The sequence below is a fragment of the Sus scrofa genome, chromosome 5 (assembly GCF_054392235.1).
Source record: "Sus scrofa isolate SSC_HxYL_T2T_F1_AM1 chromosome 5, Sscrofa_HxYL_maternal_Yorkshire_Landrace_v2.0, whole genome shotgun sequence".
NCBI lineage: Eukaryota > Metazoa > Chordata > Mammalia > Artiodactyla > Suidae > Sus > Sus scrofa.
Genome location: NC_139387.1, coordinates 96,990,880 through 97,007,791, shown reverse-complemented (window position 1 = coordinate 97,007,791; position 16,912 = coordinate 96,990,880). Strand labels below are relative to the sequence as shown.

At 42.6% G+C, this 16,912-nt stretch overlaps 2 protein-coding genes across 3 annotated transcripts in view; one reads left to right on the top strand and one right to left on the bottom strand.

The window, feature by feature from the left end:
- Positions 1 to 2,588, bottom strand: part of LOC146403573 (uncharacterized) — a 228,571-nt gene extending 225,983 nt beyond the window's left edge. The window contains exons 1-2 of the mRNA XM_085024908.1: positions 2,295 to 2,588; positions 1,805 to 2,263 (exon numbers count right to left, since the gene is read on the bottom strand). Coding sequence (XP_084881034.1) covers positions 1,805 to 2,263; positions 2,295 to 2,588 — 753 coding nt within the window. The remainder of the gene's footprint in view (positions 1 to 1,804; positions 2,264 to 2,294) is intronic.
- Positions 2,249 to 16,516, top strand: NUDT4 (nudix hydrolase 4). 2 transcript variants are annotated; one of them, XM_005664263.3, is made up of 5 exons: positions 2,249 to 2,761; positions 10,726 to 10,836; positions 11,930 to 11,974; positions 13,348 to 13,432; positions 13,709 to 16,516. In XM_005664263.3, the coding sequence occupies exons 1-5, from the start codon at positions 2,663 to 2,665 to the stop codon at positions 13,909 to 13,911; spliced, it is 543 nt and encodes a 180-aa protein (XP_005664320.1). In that variant the 5' UTR covers positions 2,249 to 2,662; the 3' UTR covers positions 13,912 to 16,516. The 2 variants fall into 2 exon arrangements, with proteins under 2 accessions (XP_005664320.1, XP_003126769.2); XM_003126721.6 differs by having other exon boundaries at positions 13,345 to 13,432.
- The last annotated feature ends 396 nt before the right edge of the window (positions 16,517 to 16,912 follow it).

Sequence of the window (16,912 nt, the reverse complement as noted above, 5' to 3'; positions counted from 1 at the left end):
TTCAGGAGTCCCTAGCTAGCTGTGTTCTGTCCCTGTTTGTAAATCTGGAAATAAACTTCAAGTGGGTTCTCTAAGCTAAGGCTTAGAAAAGGTCTCTGCACAGATACGATACGATTTCCAATTGTGCCACGCCAAAACATCATTTCTTTCATTTATCAGCTTTAAAAATAGTAGTAACATATAAATAGACACATGGGTCAAAACTAGTAATTTTATCAAGGTACAAAATGGTCATCCTCATACCTGAGTGACAATCCTGCTGTGCAGTGTGTCTAAAACATAAAATAAAATAATAAAATAAAGGGGAGAAACCATTGTCTAAAAGAAAAAAAAAAAAAACATCATTTCTTAAATTACTTATTCAACAGCAATTCATTGTACAAACTTGTACCTGCTAAGCTCTGGGGGTAAGAAAATGAGTTAGATTCATCAGTCCTTAACATAAAAGAGGTCAGAGTCTACAAAACGAAGACTGATGTGCTGCTTTGAGCTCTCCAAGGGCTCCCAAGCGCTGACTGTGAGCTCACTACTCACAGCTCCCTGGGCCAGAGGTGGAGCTCAGCTCCCTGAACCCCTAAACCCCAATCTGTAGCCAGATGGCCTTTTTCTTTCATTTCTGCAAACTCTCCTCTCTCCCTTCCCCTCTGGACTTTGCATAAGGCCCAGTTCCCTCAGCCTTGAAAGTTCACCAGGCTCTTGGTCTACTTAGCTCCTCCTCCTCCTTCAGTTCCTGTCCTGCTGCTTTGTCTGACTTGCAGATCTGGTCCAATTTCCCTATAAAACCTTCTACCATCTGAGACTTTGTCACACTGGTAATTTTACATGTACTTGCATGACTGTCTGTCCTCAAGTGCCTAAGTTCCTGGCAGGGCTGATTTTAGATGTCAATGCCTGGCACACAGTAGGCCCTCTAGGAATGAAGTATGAACAGTCAGATGTGGCTGGACCTACACAGCCAGGGCTCTGTGTTGGGGACAAGACTGTGGGAGTGAGGGGCTCCCCTGAACTTCCTTAGCACCTTCCTAAGCAGTGTCCTGATGGCTCAGTGGGTTAAGGAGCTGACATTGTCACTGCTGTGGCTGGGGTGGCTGCTGTGGGGTGGATTGGATCCTTGGCCCAGAAAGTAACATATGCCACGGGTGTGGGCAAAAACAAACAAAACCCCACCTTCCTAAGATAGGCCCCCTGGCTCCTATTTTAGCACTTGCAGGAAAACGTAAAAGTTGTTTGTCCCAAGTCCCAGAGACACTGCAAGCCCCTATGTAGCAGACATGCCCTTCTATTGAGCAACGTGGCCCCAGCACCTAGCTGCACCTGTTACTTAGGCCCGAGATGAGTTTAAGAGATATTAGCCACTGCTGGCATTGAGGAATGCATCCTTGAGGGTGGGACAAAGTGGAAGATGTTATCTGCGCCTTCAAACAAAGGTTCAAGCTAGAGGTGACTTTTTTTTTTTTTTTTTTTTTTTTTGGTCTTTTCTGGGGCCGACCCCGAGGCATGTGGCGCTTCCCAGGCTACAGGCAACGGCCTACACCACAGCTCACGGCAACGCCGGATCCTTAACCCACTGAGCGAGGCCAGGGATCGAACCTGCAACCTCATGGTTCCTAGTCAGTTTCGTTAGCCACTGAGCCACGACAGGAGCTCTTTTTTTTGTTTTTTGCTTTTGTTTGTTTGTGTTTTGAGTTGACTCTTGAAAGAACACAAGCGACCCCCGACCAAAGATTAAAAAATGTAAAGGAGATGTGCCTTCTCCCTTTCCCTGCCAACAAAACCAACAAAACCTCTCAACCGAAGTCTTCACCTTTCTAGGCCTCCGCTCGCTTCTCTCCCCGCACTTGACAGGCGCACTCTGGACGGCTACCCTGAGGAGACGGCCTTCGCTGTGACACCTCCTGGCCTCTCCTGACCAGGCAGCGACTTTGCGGAGGAGGTCTGTGGTGAGACCCGCTCTCGCGGAGAGGCCAAGACGCTCACAGGGGAAACCGGGGGAGCCACAAACAGGCAGAGGGGCTGTGCTCCTTTCGCGTCGGAGGCCTCCCAGCGGGCCGGGCCCCGCGCGCGGCTGGAGCACGCGCCGCCCGCCCCGCCCCGCCCCGCCCCGCCCCAATCCGGCCGCCGGAACGCCCAGGCCCCGCCCCCGCCGCAACGGTCCGGCACGCAGGCGCGGAGGCGCGCGCAGGGCGGAGCGCGCGAGGGCGGGGCGGGGCGGGCGCGGCCCCCTTAAATACGGCGGAGGGGGCGGTGCGAAGCTGCCGCTGCGCTGCTGCCCAGTCGGCGGTAGTCACTGCAACTGTCTCCTTGTGGCGCGTGCCTCGAGCTTGGCTCTTCCTCCCGCGGCAGCGGCGGCGGCGGCGGCAACAGCAGCGGGCGGGAGCGGAGGCGAGCGGGAGGCGGGCTCCATGGAGAGCGGCGGACGCCCGGACAGAGGCGGCGCTTCCTCTCCAGCACCCGGGCTCCAGTGACCGGCGCTCGCGCCCTGCCCCGCGTCGGAGCAGTCGCCGGCTCCGGGACTGACCCGGCCTCCCTGCGCCTTCCACGCGCTGCCGCCTCGCCTCCCTGCGCCCCGACTGGCCCTCGCCCCCCATTCCCCGGCGGGGTGGCGGCGGCCGGGCCCCCGCGGCGGCGGCCAGAGCAGCAGCGGCAGCAAGAGCCCGCCTCTATGATGAAGTTCAAGCCCAACCAGACGCGGACGTATGACCGCGAGGGCTTCAAGAAGCGGGCGGCGTGCCTCTGCTTCCGGAGCGAGCAGGAGGACGAGGTGAGGGAGGCCGACGCGCTCTGTGCCCACCGCGGGCGCGCTGGGGCGGGGCTGATGTAGGGTTCGGGCTGGCTGGGGTGGGAGGTCCTTGCCCTTGCCCTTCCCTTTCTCCATCCCCTTCCCCTCCTGACCCCCCGTCTCGCCCTAGGACTGGGAGAGATGGGCTCCCTCCCTCCTGCCTTCCTGCCTTTTCTCGGGCTAGATTGTGGAAACAAAGGGGTTTGCCCAGCCCCATGCTCTCCTACTGGGTCTGGGTTAGGACGGGAGCCGGGGCAGGTCCTGGGCCCTCTAGGTCGCGCCTAGCGGGAGTCACCATCTTAACCTGCGAATTGAGCGTAAAGCCGGAGAAACCTCGAGCGCTAACCGAGAGAGTAGAAATGGCGTGTTTCAGCCCAAGCCCTTCTGCCTCTGTTACATTTTCCTCCCCATGTTAACTGCAGTTTGCCTTTTATGCTTAAATCTAGGCATGTCTGTGAAATATCCAAACAGGATCCGTGCTTTAAAATAAAAACCCATTAGGTCTAGTTCTGTCAATTCCACTTTTTAAGTGAATTCTTTAACTCACAAGCACTTAGCATTATTAATAGCTGATTTAAAAAAAAAAACACAGCTTTTAAAGTTTTCTAACTGCAGAAAGATGGTTAGTGAAAAAGGTGGAATCATGCCAGAAGGAAGAAGATGGAGGTGGGCAAAGTTGCCATTTTCAAACAGTAATCTCTAGCTCTCTGCATATTTATCAGAGCTTTACTTTTCTGTGTTTGGCTTGAAATCAGGAGAGGAACAGTCTTCTGTAATTCACCCATCAGCGTGGGGTTGGTAGTGAGGCCTTTGAAGTTTTCCTGGAGAGCAAGTTTTATGTATTCTGTAATTTATTGAATTATGAAATGGCCCACTGTTTTACGTATTTCTGTAATTTATTGAATTATGAAATGGCCCACTGTTTTAAATTTTCGAAGAGCAGTAATGGTCGACTGGTAGCCAGTGAAAATCGTTTAGTATTGCCACGTCTAAAATGGTTAGACGGGGGAAACAGTACCATTCTGAGTTTTGCTTCCATAAGCAACAGTGTCCAATAAAACACCAGGCTAAAGCTGGAGACGGGAATTTAATGGCTTCCTTATTGCTAATCCCTGTAGTTAGGATGAATATGACATGATGTACTCTCCGTGGCTTAGTTGTTCTCACTATGCTAACAGAAATCAAAGTGCTTCAGATGGGTGCTCTTCAAACACTTGTTTTGCCTTTATTTTTTGAAAAGAAATGAAACCTTTTAGTTCTCATCCAATGCTCTGATGAAGGTTTTTAAGCAGTTATACTTAAATTCTGAAGGAGTTTTCAAAGGAAATTGGTGTCTTTGAGCTGAGCCTACACGGGAGAGCCAGAAAGGAGAGAGGGAAAGGTTTGTAGCATTTACAAAGTCAACAAACATCGCATTCTATTGAAAAGATTAGAAGGTCCTTGGGGGAAGAGCCCTGTTAGGACAAAACAAACTTTGAATATAAAAGAATACCATAGCCCATACTGACCAAGAAAGGTCAAGGATCTTACCTGATTGACTCACTGTTGTGTAGTTTTTTCCTTAATTGGGTGCTTACTAAGTGCGGGTCACTGCCCGAAAGACCTTTAAGTTTGTAACGTTTAATCTTCTTAGTGCAGGTTTATAGGTGAGGAGACAGATGCAGAACATAAGTACTTTGGCCAAATGACATAATTAGGAAGTGGTAGGGTTGGAAATCAGCATCTGGTCCCTGCTCCTGAGGCGGGGCTCTTGGCGTGGGGCTCAGCCCAGTGCGATTGGGTGCATGAGATTTGCTGAATGAGTGAGATATTGTGAAGCTGAGCTTGGGAGACTTTCTGAAAGGGGTGACTTTTGAAGTCTTGCCATAACGTGGACTTGGAATTCAGGCTTTGTAAAAACAAAAGTTCCCAGAGGAAAATAATGGGAAATGGGAGGAAACTGAAATGAGCTGTATTGTGTGAATGGCAAAGCGAAGTCTAAGGAGAGCTTTGGAAGTTCCTCAGCAGATGAATGAGCTGTTTTTATGCTTTAAAGTTGTTCCTACTAATAAATGCTCAATTCCTAGCCTCTGTGTGAGTCAGGAGACCAGTACATTTTAATATGAAGTAAAGAGCAAGAGTTGGAGAATTTGGTAGATAGGTTATTACCTAAAGCTTTGTAAATCTCATAACCTGGAGGTTAAGAAACCCTTTAATACACAATATGCTCTGAGGGAAGGCTCTGGAATTCTCTAACTCATGCACAGCCAACTTTAATGTCTGGTTTAGATCTGCAGGATCTTCATTGCTGTAGTTGTGTTTATAGAGTCTAAGTTGAAATCAAATAGTAATTGCTGTTTGACCCTCAGAAGCTATGCGGTGTCCTGACTGGCTCTGTGCACTGAAGGCATTCTCGTGAGACCAGGTTTTAAACTGGGTAAGAAATTTTAGGAAGGAAGGATGTTCTGCCAGCAGAGTATTTGTTCTTTTGGGTGTGGTTTTATATCTTGTGTCCCATTTTATCTCTTTCTGCCCTTTGAGGTAAATAATAAGCATTAGCACTTGTATAGGAAGAAATTAGGCAGCAGAAGTAACTTGTCCCAAGGTCACAGAAGCCGCAGATCATTTTGAGCCCTGGTCCTTTATTTCTGAATCTCACACTCATTTGATCCTTTCTCCAGTTAGTTATTTCTGTGGGGGAACCGCCCTTCGTTTTAGCAGTTGGGCTTCCAAACCAGACAACAAATGACTATCCCATAGAGTAGCTGGGATAGTGTGCTTGTGCAGTGACAGGGGACAAATAACATTCACAAAACCCACCGTGGATTCCACTGAACATATCTGCATATATATGGTAGTTGGAAAGGGATGCAAAGATGAAAGTGTCAGCTTCTAAGGAACATACTCTGTAGGGGGAGGTCAGACAAATGACTGATATAAAGGGAAATCAAGTAAGATAAAAGTACCATCAGGTGCTCCAGGGTTAAGATCCAATGTCAGTCATTTGGGAGCTGGATTTCAATGGGTGGGGAAGGAAGGACTAAGCATCACAAGCAGGAAGACTTGGGCCTGTGGTCTAGTTGGGCTGCAGCTTAGGATAGAATAGAACAAATAATGGCTGAAAAACACCTTAAATATAAGGCAGAAGAGTTGCTAGTCAAGAAAGGAACTCTTTTGAACAAGGAACATTTTGATTTTAGATGTATTCAAGTTTGAGAATGATCTGGCAGCAAAATAGGATAGAGTGCTAAAGAGAGAAATAGAAATGACTTGATCCTGGGTGGAATCCAGGCACAGTTGCAAATGAGAAACATTGACAAAACAGTCATAAGAACTTCATTTGGACATTTGCTCTAATTAAGCTTTTGAGCTTCCTGAGCCAGGGGCTGCATTCTACAGATAGTAGAATCTCAATGCCAAATGTTCCCGAAATGTCTGGGTTCTACAAAATCATACACTAAAACGAAGACTTGCTGAGAAAAATAGATTCAAAACCCATGGAACTCTAAAACCAGTGCTCTAATAAACAAAAAAATCCCAGTAAGAAATATTAGTACTTAGCTCTAGCAGCATTTTACCTAAGAATCAATAGGCAGTCCACCTTTTTCAGACCAGTAGTCTGGGCTCCTCTACTTACTTTAGGAGGAAGCCACTCTAATCAAAATTAAAATAACTATCCACAGGTGGCCTTTTCTAAACACAGGGAAATGTCCCCAACCCTCTTCCGTCTCTGTGTGCACTGCTGCTCTCAGACCTGAGGCCTACTCAGGCAGCCACTTCCTTCAAGGGAGGGCACTTCTGTATGGTTTGTATCTGACTCTTTCTTACGATTTTTGGTGTATCACCAAGGCTTTCTCTAATTGTGAAAGCTTACCCCGTCACTTAAGAATATTGACATGCTAGGAGAAAAAGTCATGATCAAGCCAATTTGCCATTATCTATCAATCCATTTCATCTAATTTGGGTGAAACACAGTTTCACAAAATGTGCTATTATTTCTGATCTTAGGGCACTCTGTCTCTATAGTCCAAAAAGTGGTACTGATTTGCTTAATAATAGCAGTTGGCAGTGGTTAGTGGTTATAATAAGTATTGTTGTGATTTACTCTTTTGAAATGTGTATGTGCCTAGTGGGTCTTCCTAATCTGCTGCTGGCCTCATTTTGGCCAAATGCTTATGAAACAGTTGACTATGATAGTTTTAACCATTCATACTGTCCTTGTTCATGACGATGTGGGAGGAAAGGAAAACCACCCCAAAACTCTTCATTTTTAGATTTGGGGATCCCTCGAAGGGTTCTCAGAATAGCTTTTTTTTTTTTTTTTTTTCTGGGAAAGAAGTAGCAATTTGTACTGACTAGTTTTCTGGAGGCAGGCTGTGACCAAGAGCAGTGAAAACACAAAGCTGAAAACACAGAGGGGTAACTTGGGGCCCCTCAATATAGGAAACTAACAGCCTCCGAGGGCATAGCTGCATCATAAAGACCTTGAATAGCATTTTGTGGTTTACCCACCCTTGCGCGTTCCCAGCACAGATACAGCATAGAATCTACTGTAGGTCATTCCATTCACAGACAAACCTTTGTCCAGCGAAACCCAAGCCTGGCTCACCACTGTCACTACACACTATTTTTACTAAAAGTGAGAAATACTTCTATTCCAAATGCTTACAACATTAGCTATCTAAGAAAAGGGCAGGTGTGGGAAATGACTTCGCAACAATGCCAGGTGACTGGTGATTGATTTCACCCAGGACACGAAGAGAGGGTGAGGTCTGAAACTGTATGTGGTGAGTGGCAGACCGAGAGGAAGAGCTAGAATCTAGGAAGAAGTGTCTTCACTTCTCACTATTCTGACCCCATTGGCTTTGGGGTTTGAGTGTCATTCAAATGGAACTCTGCAACTTGGTAGCTTGACTAGCCTCCTTTTTAGAAATCTTTCCTTTCTTCCCAGCTCTGGTTTATGTGGAAGGTTGAATATCTCCTTTCATCTTTGTTATCTTGTCACTAATGTGGTGACAGACTGTCATCTTGGATGCACAAAATCTCATATGCCTCAAAAGGTAGTTGAAAAGGAATTTACAGACCTGTGAACAGCGGTGTATGGATCTCTTAGCTGCTGGTGAATCCTCTTACTATGCTTCTATAACTTACCTTTGTTCCTTCAGTAGTCCCATTCTTACTTAGAGCATAGTTAGCATGCTACAGCTATATTATAGCTCTAGTACCTTGGGGATATTATAGAATGTTAAGGTGGCTTTGTAGAGGAGGCGGGGGAAATACCGAATAATAATGCTTTGTGATGTAGTTCTGTAGGTTTAGATTCTTCCAGTGCATCGGAAGGGTTTTAATTGTCCTTGTCTCTGCTTATGCTGTTCAGATTCATCTCTTCTACACTGGCAGGCCTGTGCCATAATTCTCTTTACTTTTGTCTATGGAGTATATCCCTCAGTTCTTGTTCTTTCTTAATCTCCACCCTGCCCCCGCCCCTTGTAGCCTTGACCTCATTTGAACTCCAAATGAAGTACTGAAGATGAGTAAGCAAGTAATTAACATACCACTTCTCAAATCTGTACACCAAAGGCTTGTTATCACATCTCTTAAGCTAGTTTAGATGCTTATCATTTCTGTACCTTAGGTATTAATTACTCATCTAAATTGATCTTTTTTTTCTTTGGAAAGGTACATTTGAAGTTATTTGATTAAATTTAATCTTTTTGGAATGTTAAGGGGATCTTTGATGATAAGTTCTAGGTTTCTAAATTATTTGGAAGCTTAGTCATATCATAATGATACCCTGTGGATAAAGATTTGGTTTGAAATAGGAAGCTTAAGTGTTAGTTCAGAAACAGACACAGTCTGTATTGATGGTTTTTCAACGTTATTAACCTTAATGTAATTTCTTAAAGATTGTCTTGGTCAAATAGGAACGTAATAGGCATTGACCTAGATACATGACCCTGACTTCATTTTTACAGGACTCAAACATTATATAAATATCGAAGTTTTGACACTTCTTGTTTACTAAATGAAGATGTACTTTTCCTCTGGCTAGCCACCCGCACAGTCTGATCCCATTACGACGGGAATCAAGGAGGTTACTTAGAGAACATTGAACTGTCTCATAAGAATTTTATCCAGATAAGAGAAACCAGTTATCCCTAACACACACCTGGTATCCAGGTCTCGTAGTTACCACTTCCTTTTCCCTTGATGCAAGATCTCACACTTTTGTACCTTAAATGTTTTTAACTTAAAACCCACATGCCTTTGCCAGTTTTTATAGGGTGAAAGCCTTTTGAATATCATAGATCCTTGGCAAGCTTCCAGAGGTTAAATCTGATTTGCAGTTCACTTTCTTAACTTTTGCTGGATTTTTAAAATTTCCCTCTTCCAGTCCTTTTTTTAGTAGTCTCATAGTTAATTTGATAGCAATTTTTAATAATCCACTTTTAATGAATCTTTGTAGAGCCTTTTGGATAATTCCTTCCTGCCATCACTTCATCATTAACTCAGTAATTATAAAAACAAGAACAACTGTCAAAATTTGGGAATAAGCTTATCTCGATACGCTTATTTAACTCAATTGGTGAGAAAGCAGAAGAGCTAGTGATGGCCAACAGTGAGTACTTAGGCCAGGACCTAAGGTATTTAATACTCACTAACACTCCTAAGTCTCGCAAGGGTAGTTAGTTCTTTTTACAGAGAGCGCCGGGGTAGCCGTCACAGTGTGAATCAGGGAATGAAACTCATTGAATGTTATGACCAGTAGAGTTACAGACATACTGGTTGAAGCCTGTGTTTCCCAGTTCTTGTTAGATTTGTTTATTCTGGCTCTTTAGTTTCTAGTTTTGATTCATAAGCCCTATATGCTATTACTTAAGAAAGCTTAAATTTAAGGCTGTCTTAACATTTTGCTTTACCAAAATTGCCGTATTTGGACCTGGTGGTGCCCTCAAGGTCAGCCACTAGTACTTTAGCTAAGGCTTTGTCAAGCTTTGTGTTAATTTGCAGTGCTTTCTCTGGCCTTGCCACTGTTCTGCCAGCTATTCACCTGGAGGACCTTGAGGGGACTGTGTGCCTGAACAGGTGGTCCCTCATTCTCCCAACTCTGTTTTCTAGGTTTGCGGGAAAAGGTGGGATTTTACTGTCGGCCTGGACCTTTCCAGCTGGGGAAGGTTGAGTTCTGGCAGTTTGCTCAAGTATGAGGTGAATCCCAGGCTGGCTGTGAACTCCTGAGGGCCAACAGTTCCTCTGGCAGTAGGGAGGAAGCAGGCAGACAGCTGGCAGAATGTCGGAAAACCAGAACCCACACTGGGGATCAAGGCTTTGTTCTCAGTAGATGGATTTATCCGGTGAGACCTGTTTGCATTTACTTGAAGGCAATATACTAAGGTAATTTGGCAGACATTTTTGTTCAAGACAGTTGTCTTACCTGCTACCTTCAATAAACATCATTTGGTTATTTATCATAGTCTTTTCTCCCCTAACTTGGGTGAATTCCTCCAACATAGCCCACAAATTTTCACTTAGAAGATGGATCTGTAGTTCTTATTTCAGGTACTGTTGAAAAGTGAGCTGGTGTAGGACACTCTGTGATAATACAGTTAGTTTCTCGAGTACCCTGGTGGCGCAGTGGGTTAAGGAGCTGGCATTGTCACTGCTGTAGCGTGGATTTGATTCCTGGCCTGGGAACTTCTGCATGCTATAGGTGCAGCCAAAAAAAAAAAAAAATTTAGTTTTTTTAAAGTGTGTGTACATTTCAAGTGTAATGCTGTTCTTGACCCAGATCTGCAGACTTCCTGAAAAGGCCAAACAACATTTTAGGTTTTGTGGGCCATATAATTTCTATTGAAATTACCCACCTTGGCTGTTGTAACATGAAAGCAGCCATAGACAACATGGAAAAAAATTAATGTGAATGTCCCTAGAGCTGGGGCTGGAGTTTATGGTTACGGTTGGTCTTGCAGGTGCTGTTGGTGAGCAGCAGTCGGTACCCAGACCAGTGGATTGTCCCGGGAGGAGGAATGGAGCCTGAGGAGGAGCCTGGCGGTGCTGCCGTGAGGGAGGTTTATGAAGAGGTGAGGTGAAGAGTAGCACATTCTATGTGTGAGGTTGAGAAAATCTTTGCTGCATATACCAGGGAGAAGGCAAAAAGACAGGCAGGTCACACAGGTGCTTTTTGGTTGTCTAATGCAGCATTTAAAATAAAAGCATATGACTACATACAGTGAGCACTTTGCTAAGCAGACATCTTTTTGTACCTGGCAAAATAGAGCTGAATTCAAAGTGGAAGTCCCCTAGAATTGTATAACATGCAATCGTATAACGAAGTGTAAATCAATGATCAGTCTGTCACAGGGTGGCCTTGCCTTAGAGCACACTTAGTATTAACCGAGCAAGAATGCACGGGGACATTGACCCTGTGCTACAGTTCCTTTTCAAACAAGTAAGAAGCCAGTTACTTTCATTTTTCTGGTTTGGCCTTGAAGTTGAGTATAGTGAAGTGCACATACATGCACAGAAGCACACTTGGCCTGCTTGCTTTCTCATAGCCGATGATAGAACTTGCTTTTACTCAGAGGCAAAACAGCATAGAACAAGTGCCATTTAAAACTTCCTGAATAGTAGTTAGGGCATAAATGAGAGATGAGTCGTAAGGCTCTCCTTGGGTGTTGGTGTGGCATGGGAAAGGTTTCCTAGAGGCTGGTCTTGAGCGATGCACACCATCAAGATAGAGGAAACGGCCCATGCCAATCTATTGCTTGCAGTGTGGATTCCCAGGGGGCAAACGCAGAACTTCCAGACCCTCTGTTGAATGAGGACTGTACAGTGGAAAATACAGAAAGAAATATATAGCATAGGAGTTCCCATTGTGGTGCAATGGAAACAAATCCAACTAGTATCCATGAGGTCGTGGATTCAATCCCTGGCCTCTCTCAGTGGGTTAAGGATCCAGCGTTGCCATGAGCTGTGGGGTAGGTCACAGACGTGGCTCGGATCTGGTGTTGGCTATAGCTGTGGTGTAAACTGGCAGCTGTAGCTCGGATTGGACACCTAGCCTGGGAACTTCCATATGCCGTGGGTGTGGCCCTAAAAAAAAAAAAAGATATAAAATACAGAAAGAAAAATCATTTCATCTTTTTTTTTTTTTTTTTTTTTTTTTTTTAATAGGCTGGAGTCAAAGGAAAATTGGGCAGACTCCTGGGTGTATTTGAGGTGAGTTACAAAAGTAATCCTCATCTTGCTGCTGCTGACAGAATTAATGATTCTTTCCTCCCTAACCAGCCAGATAATCTGGCAGCAGCCTGAACTAGACACTCCTCTAAAACTATCAGTGGCAAGCAAGCCAGAAGGATTAGGAGGGAAGGAAGTAAAAGCTACTTAACTTTCAGATACCATCAATTTTATACAGCATTATTACAGTTGTAATTACTTTTATATGACAGTACCGTTGAGCTGCCATAGACTTAACTCTAGATTCACTGTCTATACTGTTCAGGTACAGACTTTTGAGGAGGTAACAGTCTCCTCAGTATCTCTTACTGATACTGTCTGGAGATGTACCCTTTGCTTCAGTATGTAACATTGGATGAGATAGTGTTCTGAAACGGAACTGTGAGGAAGCAAAGCATAGAATTCTCTTAGAATGTTACAACTAAAGGCAGAATGGAATTTGTGGAGAGGAAATTTGGAAGAGACAGGTATTCTATTAAGTCTGGGGAGAAATGAGGTCAGGTCATGAGACCCCAGTTATTCTCAAAAATATTTTCATCCAAGATTCATACCCGGATACATGGCATATCAGACATGTGAGCCCCACCTTCCCCCCAAGATGCTGTTTAAGGGTTAGCTTAGTCCTGCCAGTTGGACTATATAAAGATAGTCCTTACGTATTTTATTTTTAAGCCTTATACAGGAATTCAGAAAAAGATTTCTAATTGGATAGCAATTGGTAGAGTTGTTGACTCCTGGAATACATAATTGCTAAAAGTTCCTAAGGTACTATTCAGACTTTTCCAGAATTCAGTGTATGCTTTACCCAGTTAAATAGCACCATCTCCTGGTTAAACTGAAAAACATAATGAGGGTTTTCAGTAATTCTGAGTAGCCATGGTCCATTTAATAGCACATTTTTCAAAATGCTAACAAGATTTTTGAAGAAAACTTCACACATTATAAATAGTTTATGTCACATGGGAAGGTAATAATACTTAATGCTTTATAAACACTCTTTAAATTTCATAGAATCTGAATAGAAAATAGTAACCACTATACCTTTTCCCTTAGAAAACTGTAAGAGAAAATTAGAACTGTCCTGCCCATTCACCCTGGTGCTTTCAGTTAACTTGTGAATATAGTATGAATTGGTTTGCCAAGCATAGAGATAAGACGATGGTTTCTTAAAGATAATGAAAAGTGATGTTTTAAATATTTTGTCTTAGGTAAACTCACATCTGTGCTGGCTTATATGATTGAGTATATTCGCTTGTGTGGCAAATAAACAGTGCCACAACTGAATTTTTCACTCAAAAATGTATACATGGCTAGCCCCTGTAGATTAAAATGCTTTTCTTTTTATATTCAAGCAGAACCAAGACCGAAAGCACAGAACATATGTTTATGTTCTTACTGTCACTGAAATATTAGAAGATTGGGAAGATTCTGTTAATATAGGTAAATTCACTTTCCTTTTGCTATCTGAATTCTCTTAATCAAATACTACATAAATTATTTTTGGTTACTTTTTTAGAGATGATCAGTATATATGTCCACATTTAAATTACCTTAAAATTGTTCTCCAGCATATCATTGTTTAAACCATTCCGCCCGACCAAATAGTCACTATTTACGGGGGAGGATTGAGGGGACACTGTTAATAGGGTATGGCTTTTTAAAATTGACTTGTTTTTTAATTATTTTTAGTAATCCAATTTTCACACTTTTTTTTAGGACGGAAGAGAGAGTGGTTCAAAGTAGAGGATGCCATCAAGGTTCTCCAGTGTCATAAGCCTGTACATGCAGAGTATCTGGAAAAACTAAAGCTGGGTTGTTCTCCAACCAATGGCAATTCCACAGTCTCTTCCCTTCCAGAGAGTAACACCTTGTTTGTCACAGCTGCACAGACCTCTGGGCTGCCATCGAGTGTGAGATAGAGAATTGGACGGACCTCTTGCACCATGTGCGATCTCGTGGGCAGAGGCTTTATTCTCCCTGGCCAACATCTGAATGACGCTTGCAAACTGTCTGAATTTGCCATGCAGGTTTTCAAACAATTTGCATGCTTTTCAGATGCTTTCAAATCTTCTTTAAAAAAAAGGAAAAAGATAGTATAAAATATTTTAATAAGCCAAAGCCATGTGGAATTTTTTTTAGATGCCTTAACTGTGCCCCTGCCCCCGCCTGCCCACCTTGTTATTTTGAATGGCATTTTTCATAGCATCTTTTTCAGTTTTTTTTTTTTTTTTTTTTTTTTTTCCATTCGATGTCAGTCTGTGGTTCTTTGTCAGGTCAACTTTCTCAATTATTTTCTCATTCACAGCAGTAACATTCAGCAAATCCTTCTGTTGATGGGAATTTACAACAGTAATTCTTGCTATTAAAGAAGTCCATCAACCCCAAAATTTGTTTCATAGATCACAATTTTAATTCACAGATTCCAGATTTGAACTATTTCTATGTGGCCCAGTAACTATTTTGACAAAGGATTTTTGCTATTTTCGGGAATTTGTCAGCTCATTTGTGTCAGTTTTCACACGTGGTATTATATGACTAGCTACCTAATAGGGCCAGTTCCCCTATATCTCAGCAGTCTTTAACACAGAGTTTATGGAGTTGGTGATTGTTAGGCAAGTACCATAAGCAAGATGCACGCGATGGATACATCTTACGAAAGTCTGTATGCGTGAAATTTGAGTTGGCATTTTCACTGGCCAGTTTTCTTCATCTGTATTCTCTCCTTACACAGAATACATGAGAACCGTAGTTCCCTCAATGTAAAATATTTTTTCCGTTTTTGAATTTCGTTACATCTCTTCAGTTAAACTTGCTGGAGACCAGTAACCACCTTAAATGCCAGTCAGTGCTGCCTGCATCCCACTTGAGTGAAATGGCCTTCTTGTTCAGCTGTTACAGACCTAGATTGTTTGGGCACCTCAGAACATCTCATCTTTTATAGGTGGTCAGTAGGTACTAGTCATCTTATGACTATTGATTTGGGCACTGGAACATACCTGAACAAAAAATTACTTTGTCTTACACTTGTCTCTATATTCACTTAAATCCAAGAATCCCATCTAAAACACAAACACCTTGTCTGAAACACCTGCACTCCCCTGACCAAGTCAGAAAGGAGATGGGGGCAAGTGAAAGATGATTCTAGATGTAGACGTTAGCTTTTTGTAAATATCATAACTGGTGGCTGTGAAGTAGAAAATAAGTATAGTTATATACTTGTTCTATAAATTGTTAACCTTTAAAAATATAATTGCTGCTAAAAATAAGAGTGCTGTTACACTTAAAATTGGTGCCACTGTTTTGAAAATGAGATCTTGTGCCATAAATGCAGCTGAACTAAATACAATCATTAGTTCACAAATTAATGCTGTCAGAGGAATGAGTAAAGTAGGAAAACTTTTAACCAGTGACATTTCATTCTAAATTATGTAGTGTGAGCAAACATGATCCTCCAGAATTTTTGTATTTTTCTTGATACAGAGGTTATGTGTTTTCTGGGTGTATTTTTAAAAATGGAAACATTTTAAATCCCACAGATGGAGACACTTTGTATCAATCTTAAATGGACTAAGTTTTTTTTTTTTCTCAGTAATCTCTGAAGTTTCTTTAAATTATATTTAACACAGCAGAGAAACTGGATTGTTTTTGTATATAAGACTGTGTCCACCTGAAATGTTGTCAGAAGTACTAGGGGGGCTGGGTATCTTGTACATGATATTCTTAGAGGTAATAATGCATGGACTTATTTTATAAATTCTTGGACTATGTATTTGACATGTAAAATATGTACAGTATTAATGTCAGCCATTTCTTAAAAGTGAGCCTATAAATATTGTTGTATAATTTTCTTCGGTCAGAAGCATTTGGACTAAGTAGTACCACTGGGTCAGGATTTTCTTCAGTGCCATTTAGCAAACCACCTGTCTTTAGGCAACTAGCAAAAATTTGTATAATGCATCAGAATACTTCAGTTGTCACACTTTAACTTTCACATGTTCTTCACTATATTTTTGGAACCCAGCCTAGCAAAATTAGAGGAAAGGCCCCAAGGAGACTTAATTCTGTTAAGAGAAAAAGGCCTATATTTGCAAGCTCAACAAGTCAATCTACTATAGATAACAAATAGTGTCTACTGTCACAACCCTCCAAAGTTTACAGTGTTGGGACTGTCATTTGTGCTTTCTGTGGGGTAGTTGGATAAAATCGGGCAGCTAAAATTTCAAGTCCCCTGTGCCTCCTAAATTTAAAGTTTGTAAATTGACTCACAGACACAAAGTAGCAACTATTTTGCATGTTTATTGTCAGGTGTTTTTTTTGTTTTTGTAAACAGGTGAAATTTTCCAACCAGGCACATCCCATTCAATTTTCTGTCAATCACACAGTTGTATAAAGCAGCAAAACTGAAGGGGGAGTGATTGTTGTATACACTTCAAATTGCTTTGCATGGTCTCGTTTGAGATAATTGGTGTAAGAATCTTGACTCTTTTTTACATTTGGAAACATCAAATAAAAAATGGAAATGGGTTAGGAGTTTTTTTTTAATTGAAATACAGTTTATTTACAATGTATTTCTGCTGCACAGCAAAGTGATTCAGCTATACATACTTATATTATGGCTTAAAGTATTTAAGAGAGTCCCCTGTGCTATACAGTAGGACCTCGTTTATCCATTCTGTAGATAATAGTGTGCACCTGCTAACCCCAAACCCCCAGTCCCTCCCTCCCACTGCCACCAACTTGGCAACCACAAGTCTGTTCTCTATTATACCTGTGACTGTTCCATGAAAGCTCATTTGTTTTATTTTAGAGTCCACATGTAAGTGGTATCATAATACCTTCCTGACTAGTGCCATTGGCTAAATTCTAGCAGTAAGGTAAGAAAACCCTTAAGGGCTATCATGGCATTGCATTATACAACGG